Source organism: Mobula hypostoma, chromosome 7, assembly GCF_963921235.1.
Source record: "Mobula hypostoma chromosome 7, sMobHyp1.1, whole genome shotgun sequence".
NCBI lineage: Eukaryota > Metazoa > Chordata > Chondrichthyes > Myliobatiformes > Myliobatidae > Mobula > Mobula hypostoma.
This window is the reverse complement of record NC_086103.1, coordinates 137875856-137901350: the sequence shown is the minus strand read 5'-3', so window position 1 is coordinate 137901350 and position 25495 is coordinate 137875856. Positions and strand designations below refer to the sequence as shown.

Sequence of the window (25495 nt, the reverse complement as noted above, 5' to 3'; positions counted from 1 at the left end):
CAGGTGGACGGTGATTCCTCTCGCTTATTACGTTCGTTCCTTTGGCATGAATTTTCCGCACCAGCCATCAGTAGCTGCAGTACCTGAATTCCCTCTTTCTTTCAGTGGTTAGATTGTCATATCTCTACAGCTTTTCACAGGCCGAGTTTAACTGCAATGCAAGTGGTCTCTGTGTTTTTATATCAGGCAGGACTAAGTGTATTTAGTTAGCGTACAAGTATGTTGCTTACCAATGGAAGTCTCTGTAGCCTTGCTAGCAGGCTCCTCAGTTCTACAGATCCAAGCAGGAGGCTCTTCTGCATTTCCCTCCCCAGTGCATCAATGACCTTGCGTCAAGTTAAAACAGGAGGACCAAGTTCAACCCTTCAGTATCTACTCATAACTCAATCACTATCTCCCTTTTACCTGGGAGGAAAAAAATGTCCAGAATGTATTGTTGAAGAAGATCAAGCCTTCCATTCTCAATCTGCTGTTGATAATTGCTGAGCAGTGGATATTAGAATTTATGATAGTAGTACTGTATTGCTTCAGTCCTCTGTTCAGTGAAGAAAGACAGCTGTCCTTCCTCAGGTATGTGTACACAAACCACACTTAGACATGCCACCATTTGATTGTCTGATTACAAAGAAGTTTATAATTAACACAAGACATACTTCATAATCCTAAAACTCCAGAGTACTCCAAGATAAACTGATAAAACTCTTCATATGACTCAGAATTAATTCTTTAGGTATACTGAAATCATTCTTGATAAACCCACACATTAATACACATCCTCAAAAGAATTCTACAAAGAACAAATGGACAAGTGGGCACTTAACAAAACGTATAATAATGGCACATCATTTCCCAGAAAAGTACTGTCTATGATACATGTCATGAATTAAACGTTTTGTGCCCTGATCTAATTTTTTTCCCATAGTCCAAAATGTCCTTACAAAGTAATTAAAATGCATCCCAACAAAGGAAAATCCAGGATTTCAGAAGTGCCCAAGATCTTGTCAAATCTACATGAATAACAACATAACTATCTACCTTCACGCAGCATCATCAGGTAGTTAATCTGTCCCAAAGCACTTACTAGCAACAAAAGCAGCCACAGGCAAAAGCCACAAAGGGTGATCTGAGGGCAAAGAGGTGTGGTTTAATATGCACAGTGAAAGAAGAGAGGTAGGGAGGCAGTGGGACTTTGGGAATCACTTACTTTTATCATTTTATTTATTTAGAGATACAGCGCGAAACAGATCCTTCCGGCCCTTTGAGCCGCGCCACCCAGCAACCCACTGATTTAACCCTAGTCTAATCACAGGACAACTTAGTGACCAATGGAGTCTTGGCAGTTGAAGACAAGATCATTAATGTCACAATAACGGAATTTGGAGAAATTCAAGACATCAATATAATTGTAAGCCATGTGTAGGGTTTTGGAGAAATACGTTACAGCAATTGCATGGCAATGAGCTATTGAAGTTGACAGATTCCACAATCATCCCTGGCTGTGTTGACAGAAGACGGTGTAGAAGAAAGAACACTAAAATTCGGGCTCTAAAATACTGGGAGGTGGAATATTGAACCACTAAACCTGTTCTGTCGAAGGTTATTGATTGGAAACATTATCTTTGCTTCTTTCCGCAGATGCTGTTGACCTACTCAGAAATTTCCAGAAATTTCTGTTTTAATAATAGGTCAATTAGGCTCTCAAACTTGCTCAGTGATTCAATAAGTCATGGTAGTCTCAGCATCTATTTCCACTTTCTCCCTGTGTACACCTCTGTTCAAGTATTCTTCCTATTTTTGCCTCGCTGTTATACAATGATTCCACCACCACAGCTTTCCGGATAGAGAATTCCAAAGACTCACAGCACTTAGTGTGGAGGAATTTTCGTCATCTGTCTTAAACAGACAACACCTTAGCCTGAACATAGAGATGTCTGGTACCAGATATCCCATGAACATCCTCTCAGCATTCACCCAGAATCTTAAGTTTCATTAGAATTACCTTGTATTCTTCTAAAATCTGATAAGGTCAACCTTTCCAAATTTTCTTCATTAGCTATCATCTTCATCTATCAGTCTTTAAACATGAAGACCAAATTCAATGTTGTACCAGGGTTTGGCTTCATCATTGCCTCTAATCTTGCATCAATACTGCCCTATTGTGATACTGCACATCTCTTGCAATAAAGAAGGAATCTACAGTAATCATTGACTTTGACTTGAAATGGCACAATGATAATCAACTTTTTGCAAAGTCTTGGAGAGTGCGCTTGAAATAATCAAAATGATAGCATAGTTCAATAAGACCAGGACTTTCTAATGAATTCTGATTTACCACTTTATCACTGCAAGGCAAGTAGTTTATCAGCCTCACTCACACCATTTTGGTGGTACCTGTTTCAACACCCTATAAAATCTCATAGCTTGGCAAGAAATTTGGTTCATCTACACCCTGTCAGACAAGAAAAATACTTTTTTTTTGAACTTGAAATTGTTTACAGTTAATATGTTTTAAAACTGCACTGGGTCAAGGTGTGCTTTGAAGATCAGTTAGCTTCATGTCCAAATGTGAGTCTTTAGAAGGGATAATTCTAAGGTAATTGGTAGTTAACTTAAAATTAAGTTTGGGAGATATTTCTTTACCGAGAGACTGGTTAGCAGGTGTCCACCAAAAGCAAAGTACTAGAAGTGACTAAGATATAATACATTTAATGTGATTCTTGATAAGCATGTGGAAAAAGGGAATGGAGAATATGAAATTGCCTATATTGGCAGGAAAAGTTAGAAGTATATTAACTAAGTGATGAGAGATTGCAGGGCTTGCAGATGCAGATGGAATGATTCACAAAAGACCACTGTTCAGGCACAGCAAGTAATTAGGAAAGCTATCAGAACATTATTGCTTATTGCTGGAGAGATGAAATACAAGTGCAGGTAGTTATGCTACCGTTTGATAGGGAAAAACTGTACCATGATATCATAGTGGTTCAGGCAATGCCGTACAGAATCAGTGATTCCTGATCGGGGTTCAGTTCCTGCTGCTGTCTGTAATGAACATGTACATTCCCCCCGTGGGTTTCCTCAGACGTGTACATCCCCCCTGAGGGTTTTCCCCCAGATGTGTACATTCCCCCTGAGGGTTTCCTCCAGATGTGTACATCCCCCCTGAGGGTTTCTCCCAGATGTGTACATTCCCCCTGAGGGTTTTCCCCCAGATGTGTACATTCCCCCTGAGGGTTTTCCCCCAGATGTGTACATTCCCCCTGAGGGTTTCCTCCAGATGTGTACATTCCCCCTGAGGGTTTTCCCCCAGATGTGTACACCCCCCGAGGGTTTCTCCCAGATGTGTACATTCCCCCTGAGGGTTTCCCCCCAGATGTGTACATTCCCCCTGAGGGTTTCCCCCCAGATGTGTACATTCCCCCTGAGGGTTTTCCTCCAGATGTGTACATTCCCCCTGAGGGTTTTCCCCCAGATGTGTACATTCCCCCTGAGGGTTTCCTCCAGATGTGTACATTCCCCCTGAGGGTTTTCCCCCAGATGTGTACACCCCCCGAGGGTTTCTCCCAGATGTGTACATTCCCCCTGAGGGTTTCCCCCAGATGTGTACACCCCCCTGAGGGTTTCACCCAGACGTGTACATCCCCCCTGAGGGTTTCTCCCAGATGTGTACATCCCCCCCCCCCGGGTTTCCACCAGACGTGTACCATCCCCCCTGAGAGTTTCTCCCAGATGTGTACATTCCCCCTCGTGGGTTCCCTCCAGATGTGTACATCCCCCTGTGGGTTTCCTCCAGATGTGTACATTCCCCCTGAGGGTTTTCCCCCAGATGTGTACACCCCCCGAGGGTTTCTCCCAGATGTGTACATCCCCCCTGAGGGTTTCCTCCAGATGTGTACATTCCCCCTGAGGGTTTTCCCCCAGATGTGTACACCCCCCCGAGGGTTTCTCCCAGATGTGTACATTCCCCCTGAGGGTTTCCCCCAGATGTGTACATCCCCCCTGTGGGTTTCCACCAGACGTGTACATCCCCCCTGAGGGTTTCTCCCAGATGTGTACATCCCCCCCCCCGTGGGTTTCCACCAGACGTGTACCATCCCCCCTGAGAGTTTCTCCCAGATGTGTACATTCCCCCTCGTGGGTTCCCTCCAGATGTGTACATCCCCCTGTGGGTTTCCTCCAGATGTGTACATCCCCCCCGTGGGTTTCCACCAGATGTGTACATCCCCCCCCTGGGTTTCCACCAGATGTGTACCATCCCCCCTGAGAGTTTCTCCCAGATGTGTACATCCCCCCCCCCTGGGTTTCCACCAGATGTGTACCATCCCCCCTGAGGGTTTCTCCCAGATGTGTACATTCCCCCTCGTGGGTTCCCTCCAGATGTGTACATCCCACTGAGGGTTTCCTCCAGATGTGTAATCTCGATTCCTCCAGATGTGTACACCCCCGTGGGTTTCTCCCAGACTTGTACATCCCCCCTGAGGGTTTCTCCCAGATGTGTACATTCCCCCTGTGGGTTTCCTCCAGATGTGTACGTTCCCCCCTGAGGGTTTCCCCCAGATGTGTTACATCCCCCCTGAGGGTTTCTCCCAGATGTGTACCCCCTGAGGGTTTCCCCCAGATGTGTACACCCCCCTGAGGGTTTCTCCCAGATGTGCACCCCGCTGAGGGTTTCCTCCAGATGTGTACATCCCCCCCCCTGGATTTCCTCCAGATGTGTACATTCCCCCTGAGGGTTTCCTCCAGATGTGTACATCCCCCTGAGGGTTTCTCCCAGATGAGTACATTCCCCCTGAGGGTTTCCTCCAGATGTGTACATCCCCCTGAGGGTTTCTCCCAGATGAGTACATCCCCCCTGAGGGTTTCCTCCAGATGTGTACATTCCCCCTGAGTGTTTCCCCCAGATGTGTACACCCCCCCAGGGTTTCCTCCAGATGTGTACATCCCCTGAGGGTTTCTCCCAGATGTGTACCCCCCTGAGGGTTTCCTCCAGATGTGTACATTCCCCCTGAGGGTTTCTCCCAGATGTGCACATCCCCCCTGAGGGTTTCCTCCAGATGTGCACATTCCCCCTGAGGGTTTCCTCCAGATGTGTACATCCCTCCTGAGGGTTTCCTCCAGATGCTCTGGTTTCCTCCCACATCCCAAAGACACACAGAGTGAGTGGGTTGTGGGCATGCTACGTTGTCGGAAGCATGGCCACCCTCGTGGGCTGCCCCCCACCACAATTCTCAGACTGTGCTATCTGTTGACACAAACAACGCATTACGCTGTATGTTTCAATGCACATGTGACAAATAAAGCTAGTCTAATCTTTAAAAAGATGCTAATCGATTGGAAACAGCATAGAGAAGGTTTACCAGACTAATATCTGGAATGGGTTAGCTGTACAATGAGGAAGGGCTGGACAGACTATACTTGCATTCCCGGAGTTTAAAAGAGCCACATGGGACTGAAACATATGAGATTCTGACAGAGTGGAAGTGTAGAACTCCCCTTGTGAGAGATCTAGGGGTCATGTATATAAATAAGAAGTCACCCATTAGAGGCTGGTTATGAAACTTAGCAACTCCTGTCTGAGAAGCGACTTGGATCTGAATCAGTTTGCTTATCGGCACAACAGGTCAACAGCAGATGCCATTTCATTGGCTCTTCACACAACCTTAGAACATCTGGACAGCAAAGGTGCATAACAGGAGGTTCTTCATGAACTACAGCTTGGTATTCAACACTGTCATACCCTTAAAACTAATGAATAAGCTCAAGACCTTAGCCTCGATACCTTCTTGTGCAATTTGATCCTTTTTATTTCCTCACTTGTAAACCCCAGGCAGTTCAGATTGGCAACACCATCTTCTCCACGATCTCCATCAGCACAGGTGCACCACAAGGCTCTGAGCTTATCGCCCTGCTCTACTCACTTAACACTTATGAGTGTGCAGCTAAGCACAGGTCCAATGTCATATTTAATTTTGCGGATAGAGTCATAAAGAAGTACAGCACAGAAACAGGCCCTTTGGCCCATCTAATCTATACTGAAACCACTTAAACTGCCTACTCCCATTGACCTGCATCAGGACCGGAGCCTTCTATAACCCTATCACACATGTATCTATCCAATCTTCTCTTAAACATTGAAATCGAGCTCACACATGTCACTTGCAATGGCAGCTTGTTCCACACTCTCACAACCCTCTGAGTGAAGAAGTTCCCCTTAAACATCTCAACCTTCATCCTTAACCCATGACATCTTGCTGTAGTCCCACCCAATCTCAGCAGAAAAAGCCTGCTTGCATTTACCCTATCTATACCCCTCATAATTTTGTATACCTCTATCAAATCTCCTCTCAATCTCTACATTCTAAAGAATACAGTGCTAAGCTATTCAACCTTTTCTTATAATTCAGGTTCTCCAGGCCTAGAAAAATCCTTGTGATTTTTTTCTGCACTCTTTCAATCTTGTTTATATCTTTCCTGTAGATAGATGACAAAAAATTCAACCAATACTCCAAATTAGGCCTCACCAATGTCTTATACAACTTCAGCATAACATTCGTCTCCTGTACTTAATATATTGATTTATGAAAGCCAATGTGCCAAAAGCTTTCTTTATGACCCTACTATGTGTGATGCCACTTTCAATAAATTATGGACCTGTATTCCCAAATCCCTTTGTTTTACCACACTCCTCAGTGTCCTACAATTCACTGTGCAAAATTTACCCTGGTTAGTCCTACTGCAGTGCAAAACCTTGCAATGGTCTGCATTGAATTCCATCTGCCATTTTCCAGCCTATTTCTCAAGCTAATGCAGATCCCTCTGCAAGCCATGATAGCCTTCCTCACTGTCCACTGCACCCCCATCTAAAAATTTGCTGAACCAGTTAACCACATTATCATCCAGATCGTTGATACAGCTGACAAACGCCAAAAGACCTAGCACTGATCCCTGCGGCCTACCGCTAATCTCAGGCCTGCAGTCAGTGAGGCAACCATCTACTTCCACTCTGGCTTCTCCCACAAAGGCAATGTCTAATCCAATTTACTACCTTACCTTGAATTCTGAGTGACTGAACCTCCTTGACCAACTCTCATGATAGACCTTGTTTGATGCCTTGCTAAAGTCCACGTAGACAACATCCACTGCTGCCTTAATCCACTTTCCTGGTAACTTCCTTGAAAAATTCTACAAGATTGGTTAGACGTGACCTACCACGCATGAAGCCATGCTGACTATCCTTAATCAGTTCATGTCTATCCAAATACTTATATATCCGGTCCCTTAGAATACCTTCTAATAACTTTCCCAGAACTACTGCCAGATTGACTGGCCTATGATTTCCTGGTTTATATTCAGAGCCTTTTTTAAACAGTGGAACAACATTGGCTATCCTCCAAACATCCAGTACCACTGATGACACCTTTGTCATTGGTTGAATCAAAAGTTGTGATGAATTAGCATATAGGAGCCAGACTGAAAATCTGGCTGAGTGGTGCCACTACAACAACCTCTCCCTCAATGTCAGCAAGACCAAGGAGATGATTATTGACTTCAGAAAGAGAAAACCAGAGGCCCATGAGCCAGTCCTCATCAGAGGATCAGAGGTGAAGAGGGTCAGCAATTTAAAATTCCTCAGTGTTATCATTTCAGAGGGCCTGTCCTGGTCATAGGTGTAATTATGAAGAAAATATGACAACACTTCTACTTCCTTAGACATTTGTGAAGATTCAGTATGACATCTAAAACTTTGACATTTTTATAGATGTGTGATATTGTCTGGTTTGCATGGAAACACAAACGTCTTTGAATGGAAAATCCTGCAAAAAGTAGGCTCATTGGTCAAGTTGATAGAATTAGACAAAAAGAGTGGAAGTTCTGACATCTGAGAGATTAACAATAACATAGACGCTGGCTGGATGATCTGTTCTTGTGCTGAAATATGATACAATTGTCATTTTGAGTTTTAAGTCCTGACACTGTCCCTATTCCCATTTGTCGACTATCCAAAGTCTGAAGTTATAAAAGCAATATCAAATATTTTGCAGATTACTTTCAAATGATAAATTTAAGTTGGGGTGCCACCTTTGACAACAGGGTTTCCTGATTAACTCTGCAAGAATCAGAAATAAATTGCTCTTTTTTTTAATAAACTGTTTTGAGGCTGAAATTGATAATACCAATTTGTTCTAGCACAATATAACTCACCTTTCTATGACCAGAACTTTTCAGCTCAAATACATCGATTGTGAAGTTTGTTCGCCGACCGTAGTTATCAAACTGAACGTTCCCTGTTAAACCTTGGATCCGTACCTTTAATGAATACAGAGGAAATCTGTGCATTATTGTTATTACCTTGATTGAAATTTCAAACAGCACAATAACAGCATCATCTTCCAGTCTAATGTTCTTCTATCCTGTCCCAGGGGTGCTGATGAATGCTGAGGCAGCTACCAAATAATAATGAAGTGCGTAGTTATGATTGGGATAACTACCTGAATGAGTAAGGGATATTAATTCAACTGCAACTTGAAAATAGCACTGGAAGAGGAAAATTTACTGGGTTCTGTAACAAGGACAAGAGAAAGGGAGTTTATGTATAGTTGTTTTGAAGTAGCAAGTGGACTCCCTCTGTCCTGAGCTCTATTAATTATTCATGCCTCAATGTCAGAAATGATGGCTAACAGGTTACTCTTTAAGCCTGAGTTCTGTAGCCTGGTGTATCTACTAAATGATGTCAAGAAGAAGCAGGAAATGGTGGGAATTGTTAATATATTCTGAGCAGCAACCTAAATAATCAAAAAGATATTTCTGGCACTCAAGTAGGAAACAGTAGATGCTATCCTACAGTAGTTAGGCTAATTAAATTACACATTTACTATTAGAAGCATCACACCTCTGAAAGACAAAATGACCTGAAATCTTTGGCAGTTGGTTCCATAATAAACAGCCAGCAAGATGAATTTTGCAAGTCATCTTGTCTCTTTGTATTGAGATGAAGATGCTGCTGCAGCATTTGAGCTGATAGAAAGTTGGGGGAGAGGATGCAGAGTGGAAAATCAGTCTCAGCTGAGGGGTAAATGCACATAGCATTGTCCCAGCCTCGCTCTGCCTGGGTAGCAGGGCACCATTCAATCTTCTGGAATCACCAATCATTTGACTGGAAAAGGTAGATGAATTTTTTTTTAGATTAAATTGATATTACTTTATTTTCAAGCAAATTTTTTTAGGCGGATTTATTTGACAACAGCAAGCCGCAGGAGTCACTGTCTGACAACTAGTCACCATCCATGCACCATTTTGCCTTGTGGATAGCATCAGTGGCATAACCTGAAGGAGAACAGGCTCTGCGAGGCTGTGAAACAAACAATGTGGACATGGAAATGGCTTATGGGGCAATTCTGGGGGATTGGAGCCAACGTGCTTGGAGGGATGAAAGCACAGCATTATTAGTGCTGTCAAGAGTACAGGTATTGATTTATGAGGAGTGATTACATAAACTAAGACCTTATGTTTAGGGCCAATTTGATTTTTTTAAGATGCCAAGGGTAAGTGATAGGATAGATAGAGAAAAATGGCTTTTGGCGGTTGAGAGTCCAGGAATAATGTCATTTAGGAAAATATTTGACATGGAGGGGATCAGAAAAAGATGGTAGAATTTTCCTCTACAGACAGCAATTGATCTCAAGTGAATTGTCAATGCTAAACCTGGAACTTGTGAGAGGTGACAGATTGACCATGACTGAACCATGGTCACATGGCCACTCTTGTTCTTATGCGCCTCTCCAGTATCCCACCACCATCACTGCATCCACCGACTTAACCACCAGCCTATATCTGCAAAAGGCTAGGAGAGAAGCTGATCTTCCCCCTCTCCCACTTAGAGAAAGTGAAATTCTATAGTCTGCATGGCTCACTTTAAACATTGTGCAATGGTTAAAAACCATGCCACTGGGCAAAAATAGAAACTGGTTTTAAATGAACACATGTTTATTGCTGATGACCGCAAAGCAAACATACCTGCTGTCCTGAAATCCTTTATTAACTTAACACATGTCTAAATGTTTTCAGCTAAATACTATTTATGCAAGCTGTTGAATAAATAATTCACCATCAGATGAGGACAATTAAAACCCAGTGACTACAATGCAAGTGTTCCTGTGAGAGTTATTTACAGTGGAAGATCTTTATAACTTTGCCACAAATGGTTCTCTGAGTAAATCTTCCTCGTGTCGAATTCTAAAGTAATGGGTAGCATTTTGCTTTCTGATGGGTTGTTAAATGGATGGGGTTTGGAGCATTAATGTAGCTCTTTAAGGTGCTACCTCTCCTCGGGAGGTTTCGCAGTTGTTAAGTTGTATTCATTGCATCGAGATGGAAACTCGCGGTGCAAAATGCAAGCTGACATTCTTCATTAGAATTCAAGTCATTACATGGCCACAGGTGGCCGTGAACAGTTTAGTTATAGTGTGTCTCATTCACTTCTCTCAAATAAATAGATGGCCCTTGAACTAGACAGAAAACTCATTATAAACACTATTGATTTTTAGCTGCAGTTTCCTCCCCTTCATGTTTTTATTTAGGATGTGTTATTCTCATTAAAATTCCATTTTTTTGTAAACTACCTTTATGTTATACAGTAGTGTGTGTGTGTGTATGTATGTATGTGTGTGTATATATATATATATATATCTCAAATAAACAATTAGCTGATCCCTTTTCCAACACCACCTGTGGTCTGTCCAGAAACACTCCATTTCTAAGGAATGGAAATGTATGTGATGTAGGGAAGGCTTTAGTTCAATTTGAACTTGTTTGCACCAATGGACAACTGGGAAAAGTTACTGTATGATGGTTCTTCAGAGTCATTGTAGTTTAATTAAGGCACTGATGCCCATCAGTTGGAAGGATATGAATACAATCACGTTTTCAGACTGAGTAGTACTCTCTTTTGGTCCTGTCCAACACATCTCCAGTTTCACCAAAAACAGACTTAATTAGTCTTTCACCTCACTGGTGCCCAAACGTGTCATTTTTATGAAATTTGATTCTCGGTATTGATGTTGGTTTATTACTGTTGTGTGTACTGAGATACAGCGAGAAGATTTTATCCAGGCAGTTCATGCCAATATATGCACCTCAAGGGAGTAAAAAGGAAACTTTGCAGAATAGAGAGCTACAGCGATAGAGTAAGTGCAGTGCAGGTAAATACGTGAAGTACGACAGCTTCAGTGAGGTAGATTGGGAGAACAAGAATTCACCTTTAAAACTTGAGAGGTTTTTTCCGGGGTCTAATATCAGTGGAAGGAAGCTTTTCTTGTCTTGTCCATACTGCACCAACCACTGCCTCTGGGCTATAAACATGCAGGAGCAATGTGTGGTTAAGTGCCTTGCTCAAGGACACAACACACTGTCTCAGCTGAGGCTCAAACTCATGACCTTCAGATCACTAGTCCAATGCCTTAAGTCTGGTGGAACTGGTAACAATAGTTGCTGCACTCCCAAAATGTTCAGCAGATTTGAAATATTTACAGGGAATAATAATGTGCTGTATCAATGTTTAATTCATAAAAAGGTTCTGTAATGTTGTCATAACTGGTGTACGGGGGGTGGGAGGGGGTTAGTGGGGACAAGCTCCCACTACCTATTAAATGCTCCCAATGGCATGTGTCTCAAATAGCCCCTGGTAACCACGTCCAGCTCCTGGCTTTCACATGTGGCTCAGCTACTAAGTGCAGCAGAACTGTTTTCACTGACAGGAGAACACACAAAATTGGGTTACTGGCTCCTTAAAACCACTTACTCCAGGCAGATGGGGCTCATCAACTGTGGTTGGCAGCTCATCTAGGAGAAGGAAATCTCTGATCTCAAACCTCTGCTGTATTGTGTCTACAATCACGCATGGGGAAAGCTTCAGGAGTAAACCCTGCGGAAGAATCCTTAGCTGGAGTACCTAAGGTAGTCCTACGATGAGTTCAACACTGACTGGCAACTCTTGTGATGCAGCTGGTACCAAACTGGATCAGGCTCTGCCATTCCTTTGGATTCATTAGCATGGAGAGGGACAGCCTGCTGCATGGGCAACAGCATGCTCACTAGATTGTACTGCCCTGGCTTGTGTATAGACAGCTAAGTCATAACATCCATGGTCAACCTTGACCAAAGGAAGGCCCGAATTCATAAAAGAATCATTTCAAAGCAGTGCTTTAAAAACAGCTGAAACCTAGGTCGAGGACGAAGAAACAAATAAAACACTGGGGAAAATTTACATATCTGGTGTTTTGCCACGGAATACATTTGGAAATCAGGCAAGTGATTCACATTGATGCTCTCTCTGGTTAGTTTCTGTGATCTGAAAAATTTGGATCCCAGAGGTCTCCTGTGGCGTGCGTTCCATTCACTTATTGTGGCCTATTGTGTATCAACTTACGGCCACTCAGTGATGGCAAATATCACTTCTAATGCTTGGCTCAGCTGTAGATCACATTTGAGGAGAGGCACTGGCTGCAAGAGCATTTGGCTCCTCAGCTTTAAATTGGGAAGGGATGACATATGCAGGGGAACTTAAACCTGCAGAAAGAGGGCACTGTAAGCTTAAGTGTAAATGTCCAATGTTTTTAATTGTTTGCTAGTATTTAAGTCCTTGAATTATAGTTACATTATTTTAAAAAAATCATTACATTGATTTGAATAGTTTTCAAATGCCTCTGACTATTAGCAACATATAAAAATAATCCAGAAAGCTTTGACAACAGCAAGCTGTCGAAGGTTATTAGTGCCTTATGTGAGTGGGCCTTGGGCTGCAACACTTGACGTCTATGTGTCACTTGGTGCTCGCTGGACGTCATGGAAAGGTTTTCTGGTGTGGGAGGCCAGCTCGTACAATTCTCTGCATCCCAAAGTGAGTGAGAACAGGGCATCACTAGGGACGAGTCTGGGCAGTGAGCCAGATCTAACATAATCCAGCCTCATGCCCTTGACATCCACAGAGACACAGAACCTCTTGCTGAAGTATCAGTGCAGCGGAGGTTACGGAGCAGAAGGACAAACTGGCCTGTTTGGGTATCCATGTACAACAATGGAATATGCCCCCTGACAGTTTCACTGGTACTCGCATGCGAAGATCTAGGTCCTTATTATGAAACTGCAATCACAAATAATATTTTACCTGTTTCAGTGCCCTTTCCGTGTCGATACCTTGAACCCATGGAGCAGCAGGGTTCGCAAGACAGTCTCCTGCGTTTCCCTTCCTTGAGATACCAATTCGTTGTCTTCGAAGGTACCGGAATGCCTCAGCCATGACGAGTATCCCATCGTACGTTAATGCCGATGTATACTGGAAGGAAATGTATCCGTATTGGTCAAGTGTAGCCTGAGGACGTTGCTCATTCAAACATATAGTAAAATAGCAGCATTAAGACTGTCAACAAATTGTGCGGCTAATATTAACAACAGTAACATTCAGAATTTTTCTTTAAAGAAAGCAAAAGAAGTTTATAATATTTTTGCTATATCCATCTCACAACTTTGAAAGTGAGTAACAGTTCATGTGACTGTGATCTGTCTATGAGGTTGATCACCCTGTACTACAATGGGCAGTCTTTTTCTGTCCTGAGTTTTCTTGTAAAAATTGTGTACAATTTATGTTTAGTTTATATTTCTTTGTGAATGATGCTTCTTAGTTGCTATGTTCCCATGATGCTGCAGCAAGTGAGTTTTACATTGCATCTGTGAATACATACTTGTGCACATGGTAGTAAACTTGACTTTGATTTGGACCCCTGCACTGAAAGAGGGGGCTGGGTGGTTGCCAAGCAGACAGAAAGAGAAAGCAGGTAGTTCAGGAGAGTCCTAAAGGCATCATGATTACCAATCAGTATTCAATTATGAATACTAACGCTGGAGAAGGTTTCCTGGAACATGACAATGAGATGAAGGGAACAATGGTTCTTGGTGATCCAATCATCATGGGAGCAGACGATCCAGTGTGGCAAGTTGCTTTCGTTATGCCAGGACCACATTCTTATGAAGAAGGGGATGTGCTCCATATCACTCCAGATGACAGAGATAAACCAAGGGCTGAAGTTTTAAGCAGCTACCCAACTCAGTATTACCCCCAATGCTGTACTCCAGATAAAGAACTATAGCAGAGAAGAATATGTTACTGGACGACATGTTTGGGGCTTTGGGACACATCTCCCTAGTAGGAATTTGAATTCAGCCTCCAGAGCTATTTTCACATTTTACTGCCTTATTTTCTAAATTAAAAAAAATATTGAAACAGGATTTTTTGAGCTCATCTACAAAACACTGTCAAATGAAAATAAAAAGTCCACAGCCTGTCAACTATATATTACCCTACCAACTCGCCCAATTTATTGATGTAGAAAATTGGAGGATCACCTGAACCCCTCTTTCTGTAAGGTCCAACAGTATGGTAGATTTTCAACAGACCAAACCAAAGTGCAGGCAAAAGAGCAGTGAAGGCAAGTCAGGGAAATGATAATAGAGAAGCGGAAATTTGAGGAAGGGTACAATACCATCTCAAAGGCATTGAACATACCTTGGAGTTCAGTCCAGTCCATCGTGTAAAAGTGTGAACAAATATGAAACCACTGCCTAGGTCGGGGTGCCCCTCTAAACTTGGTTGCTGGAGAAGAATAGCACTTGTAAGGGGGGCTACTGTGGTGACAACAGTCACTCTGAGTGAGTTGTAGAAGTCAGTGGCTGCAACTGGAAATGGAGTTCATGGTCCCAAACTCTCTAAGGCCTTGCACAAAAAGGGTATTTATGGAAGAGTAGCAAGGAAGAAGCCCTTCTTAAAAAAAAAAGCATACCTTGCTCGTAAAGACTTTGCAAATTGTCACTTAGAAGATACTGGAGCTTAGAAAAATAGGGGGCTATGGGTATCCCTAGGTAATTTCTATAGCAAGGACACATTTGGCACAGCTTTGTGGGCTGAAGGGCCTGTATTGAGCTGTAGGCTTTCTATGTTTCTGTGTGGAAGAAGGTCTTGTGGATGAATGAGACTAAAGTGGAACTTTTTGGCATCAACACTAAGCAGTATGTGTGGCGTAAATCTAATATTCTGCGTCAGCCAGGTAACACCATCTCTACTGTAAAATATGGTGGAGGTAGCATCATGCTATGGGGATGCTTTTCGGCGGCAGGGACTGGAAATCTGGTCAGGACCGATGGGAAGGTGAATGCTGCTAAATACAGAGAGATCCTGGATAAAAACCTGCTACCCTCTGGCAGAAAGCTTAAACTGGGGAGGAAGTTCATCTTTCAGCAAGACATTGACCCAAAGCACACTGCCAGGGCAACCATAGAGTGGCTTCAAGTGAAGAAAATCGACGTCCTTGAGTGGGCGACTCAGAGTCCTGACCTTTACCTGGTCGAACATCTCTGACAAAGCCTCAAGATTGCTGCTTCCCAACTAACCTGGCACACCTTGAGCAATTTTGTAAGGAGGGATGGTCAAATCTTGCACCATCACATTGTACAAAACTAATAGGGACTTAGCCACAAAGACTACTGGCAGTAATAGCTGCGAGAGGTGGCTCAACTGAAGACTGAGCAAAGGGGGGTGAATACTTTTTAAGTGCTGACATTTGAGTTTTTGAGTTTTTTGTTTTCCCTATTTTTTGGACTCTACTGTGAAAGAAGGAACACATGATTCATAAATAAAATTTCTCAGTTAAATTGATCAAAATCTCTGGTTGTAATACTTACTTATGTGAATAAAGGGTTGGGGGTTGAATACTTTTATAAGGCACGGTATTAACTGGTCAGTGCGCAAGTTATGGAGGACATAGGATTCATAAAGTGCAGTCAAGAGACGTTCTTCTCTCCAGTTTCTGGAAAGCCCAGTGAAGGGGATGGTAGTGTGGGGGAGGGAGGGAAGGGGCTCTAGATTTTCCTTCAAAGAATGAAACTAGTGAAGTGGAGGAAGCTGAGATTCAAGAGGAAGATCATTAGGAAAACACCTTTTGTGGTACTGATCTTCTTTAAGTTGCATGTTTATGAAAACAATGGAAGTAGCTGTTCGAAACTGAGGGAATGCTGAATTTATTAGATTGAAAAAAACAATTTGACAAAGATCGACTGGAAGCAGCTACCTGGAGGTAAATTGAATCTTAGGATGGAAAGACAAGGGGTTTAGGGTAAACATGCTCTGCCAAAAAGAATTAGGCTTGTCAAAAGCAAAGCATGTTCATGACTCTACATTATTATTTAGATAATATACATTCTCAGTGATCAGCTCCACTTCATTACCATTCTTAGTCTCGGCCTTCAATGACAACCACACACACACTGAAATTATTACCTATAAATAATGTCCCAATCCCCACATTAAAAATGACTGGCTTGACCATGAACTTGCAGCTAAGAAATTAGATATTCGTAATGAAGTGCCAGTTATAAATTAAGTTAGAAGTTAGTTTTCAGGGTATTTGACCAATATGAATTAGTGAAGGATTGTCATACACATTCAACAAATAACATGATTATGATGGGTGTAGAAAACAGGCAATTAATTTAAAGCCTCCTATGGCAGTCATTCTCTGAAGGCTATCCGAGAATTGAACTCAAACTGTTAGCAAGTATTCAGGCCTGTTCGAAGTGATGAGGAACCCTAAAAATAGAAATTATTTTCTTCATTTTCTGCAATTAAATGTTATTCTCAGAAACATAAGATAACTTCATTGCAACGTACACAAAATGCTGGAGGAATTCACCAGGTCAGGCAGCATCTATGAAAATGAATAACTTCATTTCAATGTTTCTTACAGCAGTACTTCATTGATCATTAAATTCTTCAAGAGATCCTGAGGTCATGAAAAGTGTGGCGAAAATGCAAATCTTTCTTTGTGGATATTTTGCCATGCTCAATGACGTGAAGGACACATTGGTTTTACCTGCATATATTGACCAATGTGGTGAGGAAGACACACTGATTTGGACTGAATACACAAAGGCCTAAAAAGCAATAGTGGCTGCTGCCTCGTAATGCAACCATATATAGCGCTGGTGAAGCTCTGCATAGCCATTTACCAACGTGTGCAAAACATTCAGCTTTGAAGAGCAACACTGGAACTCACTCTCTTTACAAGCCACTTTCCAGTGCGATGCATAAGGATATACAGACGGAACAGATGAATCATAATCAATTACCATTCACCATTTCTCCCTCACCGTTCGCAGCACTAATGAAGTCAAAGTGCCATATGATTTCAATGGGATCTGCTTTAGTTGTTGTCTATGAAGCCTGAAACAGATTGTCATATTGTTCCAGGACGTTTTTTGATCACATGAACAGCCATTGTAGTTGATAGCCTTGTCTTTGTCCATCACGAAGGACTGCATATTATATTTATCCTGATAATCTCGGCCTTTCATTGGATTATATTCCCACCTTTTATGTCTGCTATGTGTATGTGCGTGTGTGTGTGTGTGTATATATATATATACACACACACGCACACGCACACATAGATATGTATGTTCCCATGATGGAACAGTCTGCCACTGTATCAATGTTCATATTGATGTCTTGATTATTATTATATTTTGAAATCACTGCTTTATCCTCAATGTTGTAAACTCTCCTATGCTTTTCTACTGTATTTAATTCCCTTCTGTTGGGGCACTGCTTGACTGCCACTACATTGTTTGTTGTTTCCAGTTTAGTCCTGCTTTCTCAGGCTATGTAGCCTTGCATTCTAAAGTAAGGAATCTTGCTTCTCTGAACTGATTGACTTATGCAGAATGATTTCTACTGCAATGGTACCCGCATTTCCTGCCACACCTAAAATTTTATTTCTTCTGTTTGCCGTCACTTCTTTTGATAATACACCTGATGTATCCTCTGTACTAGGGATACCTAACGCTAATCTAACTGACCACGAACCTCTGTTGGCTATCCAGGGACCAAACTCTGCCTTCCCATCGTTGTGGTATCAAGGATGCAGAAATGGGTGGGTCATGGGCTCAGTACAACAGTGACACTGAGTGCAGAGGAAATGAGCAAAAAGATATGTCAGATACTTTATCAATGGAAGTGACAGCAACAAGAAGGAATAAAATCCATACTATGTATGCAGGCTGGGATAAGCTCCCTGTGACAGCAGTAGAAATCGAGAGAGCTCTTCAGAATAACACAATTCGGAGGGAGCTGCATGAACACACGTAAAGGCGATGGACTGATCCAGGAACATTGCATGCACTATGAATTGTACAACAACCAAGACTGCACAAAATGAAACAATGGATAGTGATACTGAAGCAAAACAAGATTATGAAAACGCTCCACGTAGAACAGTTGGTGTAGTGAATTAAGAAGGCTGAGGTTAGAGGACTTTTTTATTAGCCCGGCATAGAAGTTCTTCCTAGGAGAGGAACACATATAGCCCTCAATCTCAAGTGTTTGGAATTATACCTGGAAAAAAGGGAAATGACGTGTTAAACAAAGGCATCTGATGGGAATCTATTTCCAGATTGTCAGAGCTCAATCATTTTATTCCCTGCAATTGAAGCAGCTCATGCATGCAAATTGCAAACCGTGCTCAGGCATGAGCTGTTGAGTGGCAGGTGACCTCTGTGTCACTTGTTGACCTCGCAATGACCACGACCACCGGCATCAACCTCCACTTATCCGTGACATTCAGGAACATTACCATCACCAAGTGCAGAAGCTTCATTATGCTCTTCACTTGTGGGAAATCCTTCTGGTGCCAGGACATACGTCACTTGCCACGAGATACTCAGCCCCTGACCTGTTCTTGTAGATTCGGTGTGTAAGTATCAGAGTCAGTGCTGGCTCTCTCATGATATTGGCCTGGTGCCAGCTAGACATTTATGGAAACAGGTGACATTGGATGATACATTTTGAAATCCTCACAGACCTGGTATATACAATCAGCATTTAGGCAATAAACGGTTACAATAACAATACTGTTTAGAAATGACAAATTAACTTAGATATGGTGATGTTTTGGGTTGTGTGCTGTGTGATATATGTTTTGTGGGTGCCCCATGGTCCGGGTGAACATTGCTTTGTTTGGGTGTATGCACGTACAGTCAGATATCAGTGAACCAGAAGTTATTCTGTTCCTGCCACACTGAACACTACCAATCTGCCAATCAGCAGAACTGCTCTACGACAGGTGCCATAGAATCCGTCATGCACCTGGGCCCTGACACACCTAGAGAACAAGGACACTTAAGTCAGTGTGCTGTTTCTGGCCTTCAGTTCAGCATTCAACATTATTGTCCCACAAACCTTGCTGAACAAATTCCTACTCTTCGGTCTAAGTACACCACTGTGCAATTGGATGTTGGAATTCCTAACCAACAGACCTCAGATAGTCAGAATACATAACCGCCTCTCCCTCCCTATCACCCTCAACATGGGTCCACTGCTGTACACTCTGCTCTCACAGGACTGCACGGCCAAACACCCGAGTAATCACATTGTCAAGTTCACCGATGACACGACCGTGGTGGGGCTCATCATCAACAACGATGAGATGGCCTAAAGAGAGAAGGTGGAAGAGTTCGAGGCCTGATGCCAGGCAAATAACCTCTTCCTCATTATCAACAAGACAAAGGAGATGGTTATCAATTTCGGGAGAACTTGCACCATTCACACCCCGATGGCACAGTAGTGGAAATGAATTCCTGGGGAGTTCATATTTCACACAACCTTTCCTAGTCCTAGGACACATCCTACACAGTCAGGAAAACTCAGCAATGCCTACTTTATGATGAGGCTAAAGAGAGGTGGACTGTGCACATCTATACTTACATCCCTGTTCAGAGGTGCAGTAGAGAGCATCCTAGAATGTTGCATCACTGTGTGGTATAGAAACTGCACTGCAGTGGACAGGACTGCCCTACAACAGGTAATCAAAACTGCCCAATGCATATCCGCCATCAAGGATATATAGGCAGAAATGTGCCAGAAAAGGTCCAGTGACATCAAGAAAGATCTCACCCACCCTGCTCATGGACTGCTTCCCACTCCCATTAGGGAGGAAATGTACCATCCATGGCAGGACCACCGGACTCAAAAATAGCTACTTTCCCCAAGCAGTGAGACTGATTAACACCTCCACCCACTAACCCACCCCTCCACACTCCCAGCCAACTCTACTTCATCATTTCCTGTCAGTCACCTTGTGTACACTCATTATGGGTATACAATCAATCTATGTATATAAGGTATCTTATGTATTTATATTTATTGTGCTTTTTATTATTATATTCTTTATCTTACTGTGTTTTTTATGTTGCATTTGATCTGGAGTAACAACTGGTTTCTTTTCCTTACCCTCGTGTACTGGAAATCACATCAAACAATCTTGAATACTTGAAATAATTTTCCACTGTTTTTTAAAAGACTAATATTAATAATTTTGAACAGGTTTTCTAAAATACTTCATTTATTTCATTCTGTCTCTGCAATACTTCTATTAATAGTAAACCAATGAATACCCGTAAATAAGCCATAGGACTCACCTCCTTTCCCTAAAAAAGTCCATAGTTATTGTTATAATTCATTAATTGATGATTTTCTTTGCTCAAAATTGCCATGGTACCCAAGAAACATGTTTAGGACATCACTGACAATTTGGGCACATGTTCTCATCACCTCTGCTCCAGAGTATCCCTGTGGGAGCCTCTTCACCAGAAGGACTGCACTGGTTCAAGAAGGCAACTAACTGATCACTACCCTCTCTAGGGCAATTATGGATAGGCAATAAATACTGGTACTGTCAGCAACACCCAAATCATGAAAGTAAGTCCAGGATACACGCAGCAGGTGGGGCAGATGTATTACAATGCCTTTTCTCAGCAAAATCAAATGGAGTGCACCTACTTCAATGGGAGTTCAGTGAGACTCCTTCTCACTACTCCCTCTCTGTGATCTCTACAGCTATCCTATCACCTGCCAGCTTGCACTCCCTCACCTGCCCCCCCCCGCCACCTTCTTATTCTGGCTTCTTGCCCCTTCTTTTCCAGACATGATGAAGAGTCATGGCCCAAAATAACCACTGTTTATTCCTCTCCATAATCACTGCCTGACCTGCTGAGCTCCTCCAGCATTTTATGTGTTTCCTCTGGATTTCCAGCATGTGCAGAATCCCTTTGAGTTTGTTAATTTGTCCAGCTGTTTTCCCAGGAGGAGGAAGTGGGGTTTGTGGTCATTAGACATCCACATCAGCCTCTGAAACTGAGATGTTTGGACTGATGAATAATTTGAAAATTACAAACTGAGAACACCAGGGCTATTTGGAGAAACAAAACTGTACACACTCTTTCTTATTTGCTTTCATGATAAAGGTCAGCATCCATCAGCCATTCCAAATTTCCACTGAACCACAGAGGAATTTATCAAATCAACCAAACTGGAGAGCCTGGAGTTACATTCCGGGAGATTTCCTTCTCCGACAGACAGATATACTGGTATACTACCAGTATAGTACTCTTCTCAGTCTCAATCTATTACAAAGTTGTGTTGAAGGGTGGAAGGAATTCTGCGATCATTGTGATCGGGCGCATAACTTTCCTCAAGACAACTCTTTTCCATATAATTTCATGTGAGACAGCACAGAGTCAATCTGATAACCAAGGTGGCTTTTCTTCTCTGTGGAAGGAAGTTCTGGGTTCCAGAAGAAATCTCATTTCTTTGTAGATCATGTTACAGTTGTATCGTTACACACTGCAGTGCTAAACTGAGCCTGCTGTCCCCACTGCCCCCAAGTCTTTCCTTAATCAGAAAAACAGTCAGCAATTCATTTACAATATACCATCACATCCAATCCTTCCTTCCCTGGACACCAGCCTGCACTTGTCCTTACACCTTTCCAACATCTTCCAACCTTGGCAAGATGCCAGCATAGTCTGCGCAGTATGCTTTGAAAATGTTTCAATGAGCTGAAATCGCATTATGGTACAAGGTCAGATCTTTAAATTGTAGCAATCCAATATTGCTGAGAAGCAGCAATTCCCACTGACTGGATCTTTACACAACTGGTCAGAGGCATTGCATCATTCCCTACAAGTGCTTTTGATTCCTGGGTCCGCATTATATTTTCCATTTACATTTATCAGACAGCTGGTCCAGGTATCCAAGCATCAATCAAAATGGGCAGCATGGTGGTGCCAGGTTAACATAATGCTATTACAGTGCTAGCAAGGCAGGTTCAATTCCGCTGCTGTCTGTTAGGAGTTTGTATATCCTCCTCACGATACGTGGACTTCCTCCGGGTGCTGGGGTTTCCTCCACATTCCAAAGATGTACTAGGTTAGTTGGTCACTTGGGAGTCATTGGGTGGCGGAGGCTCGTTGGGCCGGAGGAGTCTATTTTCATGCTGCATTTTAAATAAAGAAAGAAAAACTAGGTACGGCTAGTAGCCTCATCTTCATCCCATTAAAGAACAAAAGCAACATGTTGGTATCCAGTTGCCCCAGGACAACACTGAGCCCAGCTGCTGCCTCCTGTTAGGTGCCAAAGATCAAATTTACTCGTCATATACACTTGCATGTATTGGGAAATCGCTGTGGCGTGTTGGTGCGACATGCAACAAAAATGACAATGTTCAACAATAATACCGAGTAAAGAATTGTATAAAAATAAAATTATAAGTCGTGCATGTTGTGTATCAGCTCTGGGAAGAATACCCAAGAGCACCAATAAAAGGCACACAGGGCACACTTCCCAGAGGGTAAAGCAGATGCTTCTCCAGACAGACAGCTGTTGGTTGCATGCTCTACTTAGAACCATAGAACACTACAGCACAGAAAAACAGGCCATTCGGCCCTTTTAGTCTGTGCTGAAACATTATTCCGCTAGTCCCATTGACCTGCATCCAGTCCATAACCCTCCAGACCTCTCCCGTCCATGTACCTATCCAATTTATTCTTAAAGCTTAAGAGTGAGCCCACATTTACCACATCAGATGGCAGCTTGTTCCACACTCCCACCACTCTCTGAGTGAAGAAGTTCCCCCTAATGTTCCCCCAAACCTTTCCCCTTTCATCCTAAAGCCATGTCCTCTCGTATTTATGTGCTCTCGTACTTCTCTATCAGATTCTTATGTAATACAGTTTATACATTCATACTATGAGCCTTCCTCCTGAGTATTCTTCCAAAGGGTTAACAAGTACTGAACAACCGTTTTCAGGCTCTTATAAGAGATGATATAATCTCCAACTCTACTGGGCTCACCCCCGCTTCCACTGAAGCTAGGATGTTTGGATGAAAATACTTCTGGTTCGAGGTGGTCAGGTTGAAGGCAGCACTGCTGAAATAAGAATGGAGATGTACAAAATAGAGAACTGACTAGGTTCAAGTCCTTTTGGGACTTGACCACCTCATTCCTTTGGCTTCATAGGTTGACCAATTAGCCAGGTGTTCACTATCAATGCTAAGACAGCACAAGCTGGGATCATGAGGTTACTGAATATCAGAGTCATTGTTCACGCTCAAAAATGACAGACCGGGTATTTAGTAAACATTATGGGATGAACCATATGTTCGAAAGATGTTTACCTTATTGGACCCCCAGTTGGGTATAAATAGAATGTATGCAATCAGTTATCAGTATTACTGGTCTGTAGCAAGTCAAGGATGGATGCAGAAAAATTTCCATTGTTCTGAAGAGAAGCCATCTGGGATAGTCAGTAGCTCTCTCCCTACTGGTGTAATAATAAACCTTTGGTGCTTGTAACTGGGCCTCAAGAGACCCTGCGATCATTCGATTTCCAAAACACCCTTAAATCTAGAACCCAGCTGTTAATATGCCCCATGCCTCTCACATGCCATGCACACTGCAAGTAGAGTCTGCTACATATTTTTGCACTCCAGGGCACTCTTCCCAGAGGGTACCGGTACAAAATACACAGCAGGAGATAGCAGCTGAGCTGGGGAAATTGGATGTAATGCGCTTGTTTAATAAACATAGGAGCAAAGTATAACTTGAACTCAGACATCAGCAGAACCGGTCGATTGTTTGATTAATTCATTTGTTCACTTTATTTATTTAGAGATAGAGTGTGGAACAGGCCCTTCTGGCCCTTCGAGTCGACAGCCCAGCATTCCCCGGTTTAACCCTCGACTAATCACAGGACCACTTACAATGACCAATTGACCTACTAACCGGTATGTCTTTGGACTGTATGAGGGAACTGGAGAACCCGGAAGAAACCCATGCATTCCATGGGGAGGATGTACAAAGTCTTTACAGATGACCATAAGGTATAGCAGCAGAATGAGCCCATTTGACCCAGCGAGTCTTCTCCGCCATTTCATCATGGCGGATCCAATTCTGCCTCTCAGCCCCAAACTCCTGCCTTCTCCCCATATTCCTTCACGTCCTGACGTTGGAATTGAACTCTGAACTCTGACACCCTGAGCTGTAGAAGTGTCGCACTCTCTGCCGTGTTACTGTGGTGCCCCCAATTTAACATCATGAACAAAAGTATCAAGCCCCTGAATAAAATCTGAAAAATCTTATTGTTGTTACAAAAAGCTTATTTAACTAATCTTTCCTTGTTAAAAGAGGAACTATATGCCACAACAGCACCACACATAATGTTGCAATGACACTACTTAACCCTGGAAACACTGGAAAAGGACTGACAGATACTTCTTGATCAGGACTGTGGTCGTTTACCATTAAAGCCCTATAGACAAGTAAATTCTTCCATGGGGATTTCTGCAAATGAAAATGCCTTTCTTAGTGAAGAAACTAAAAATCTAAATTGAAAGTAGGTGCCGTGCTTCCTAAGATTACAAGAATGTAACACAACCCATTTTGCTCATCAATCACTGAGATAACGTGCAGGTCATGCTTATACCATGCCCAGTTCCCTCCTGCCTTGGCACCAAGACTCTATTCTCCACTTAACTGAATGGAGTACAGTATCTATTGATTTATTTTCTGTGAGGTTCCACTGAGTCTGCATTCACTGGATTAGGCTACAGTACGTTCCTGAGATTAAACACGCTAAATGTACAATGGCCTTTGGCACAACCTTCAGCTTGAGACTTCAGTTTATAATTCTGTGATTTAAAAAAAAATAATTGCTTTAGATGATTCTCAACCTTATCACTAGCATTACAGATTAAATTTCCATGGTTTCTCCTAATGCTTTCTGTGAAGACCCACAAAATATACTCTTTTGTGTATCTGGCAGGGACCACCTAGCTAAAGCAGATAAAATAATGGCAGCCAAATTTGCTTCGGGTCAAGTGGATATGAGAAATGACTGCAACGATATGCAGTGTACGGGTTCATTAGTTAATCGGAACAGACAGCAGAGGCAGCAAGCTTTTCCTGGAAGAATCACGGTTCAAAGCTTAAATTACAATGCAATTGGTGATCTCCAAACTTGGTGACTTGCATTTAAAGCATTCCAGGAAAACGCAAAGATTTTTACTGCCTCACATTGTGGGATGGATGTAAGATTTAAATAAATTCCAATAAATTCT

At 42.5% G+C, this 25495-nt stretch overlaps 1 protein-coding gene across 5 annotated transcripts in view; it reads right to left on the bottom strand.

Moving 5' to 3' along the window:
• Positions 1–25495, bottom strand: part of LOC134349571 (glutamate receptor 4) — a 244598-nt gene that overhangs the window by 93139 nt on the left and 125964 nt on the right. For all 5 annotated transcript variants that reach the window (XM_063054098.1, XM_063054099.1, XM_063054100.1 and 2 more), the window contains exons 7-8: positions 13163–13330; positions 8203–8307 (exon numbers count right to left, since the gene is read on the bottom strand). In XM_063054098.1, coding sequence (XP_062910168.1) covers positions 8203–8307; positions 13163–13330 — 273 coding nt within the window. The remainder of the gene's footprint in view (positions 1–8202; positions 8308–13162; positions 13331–25495) is intronic.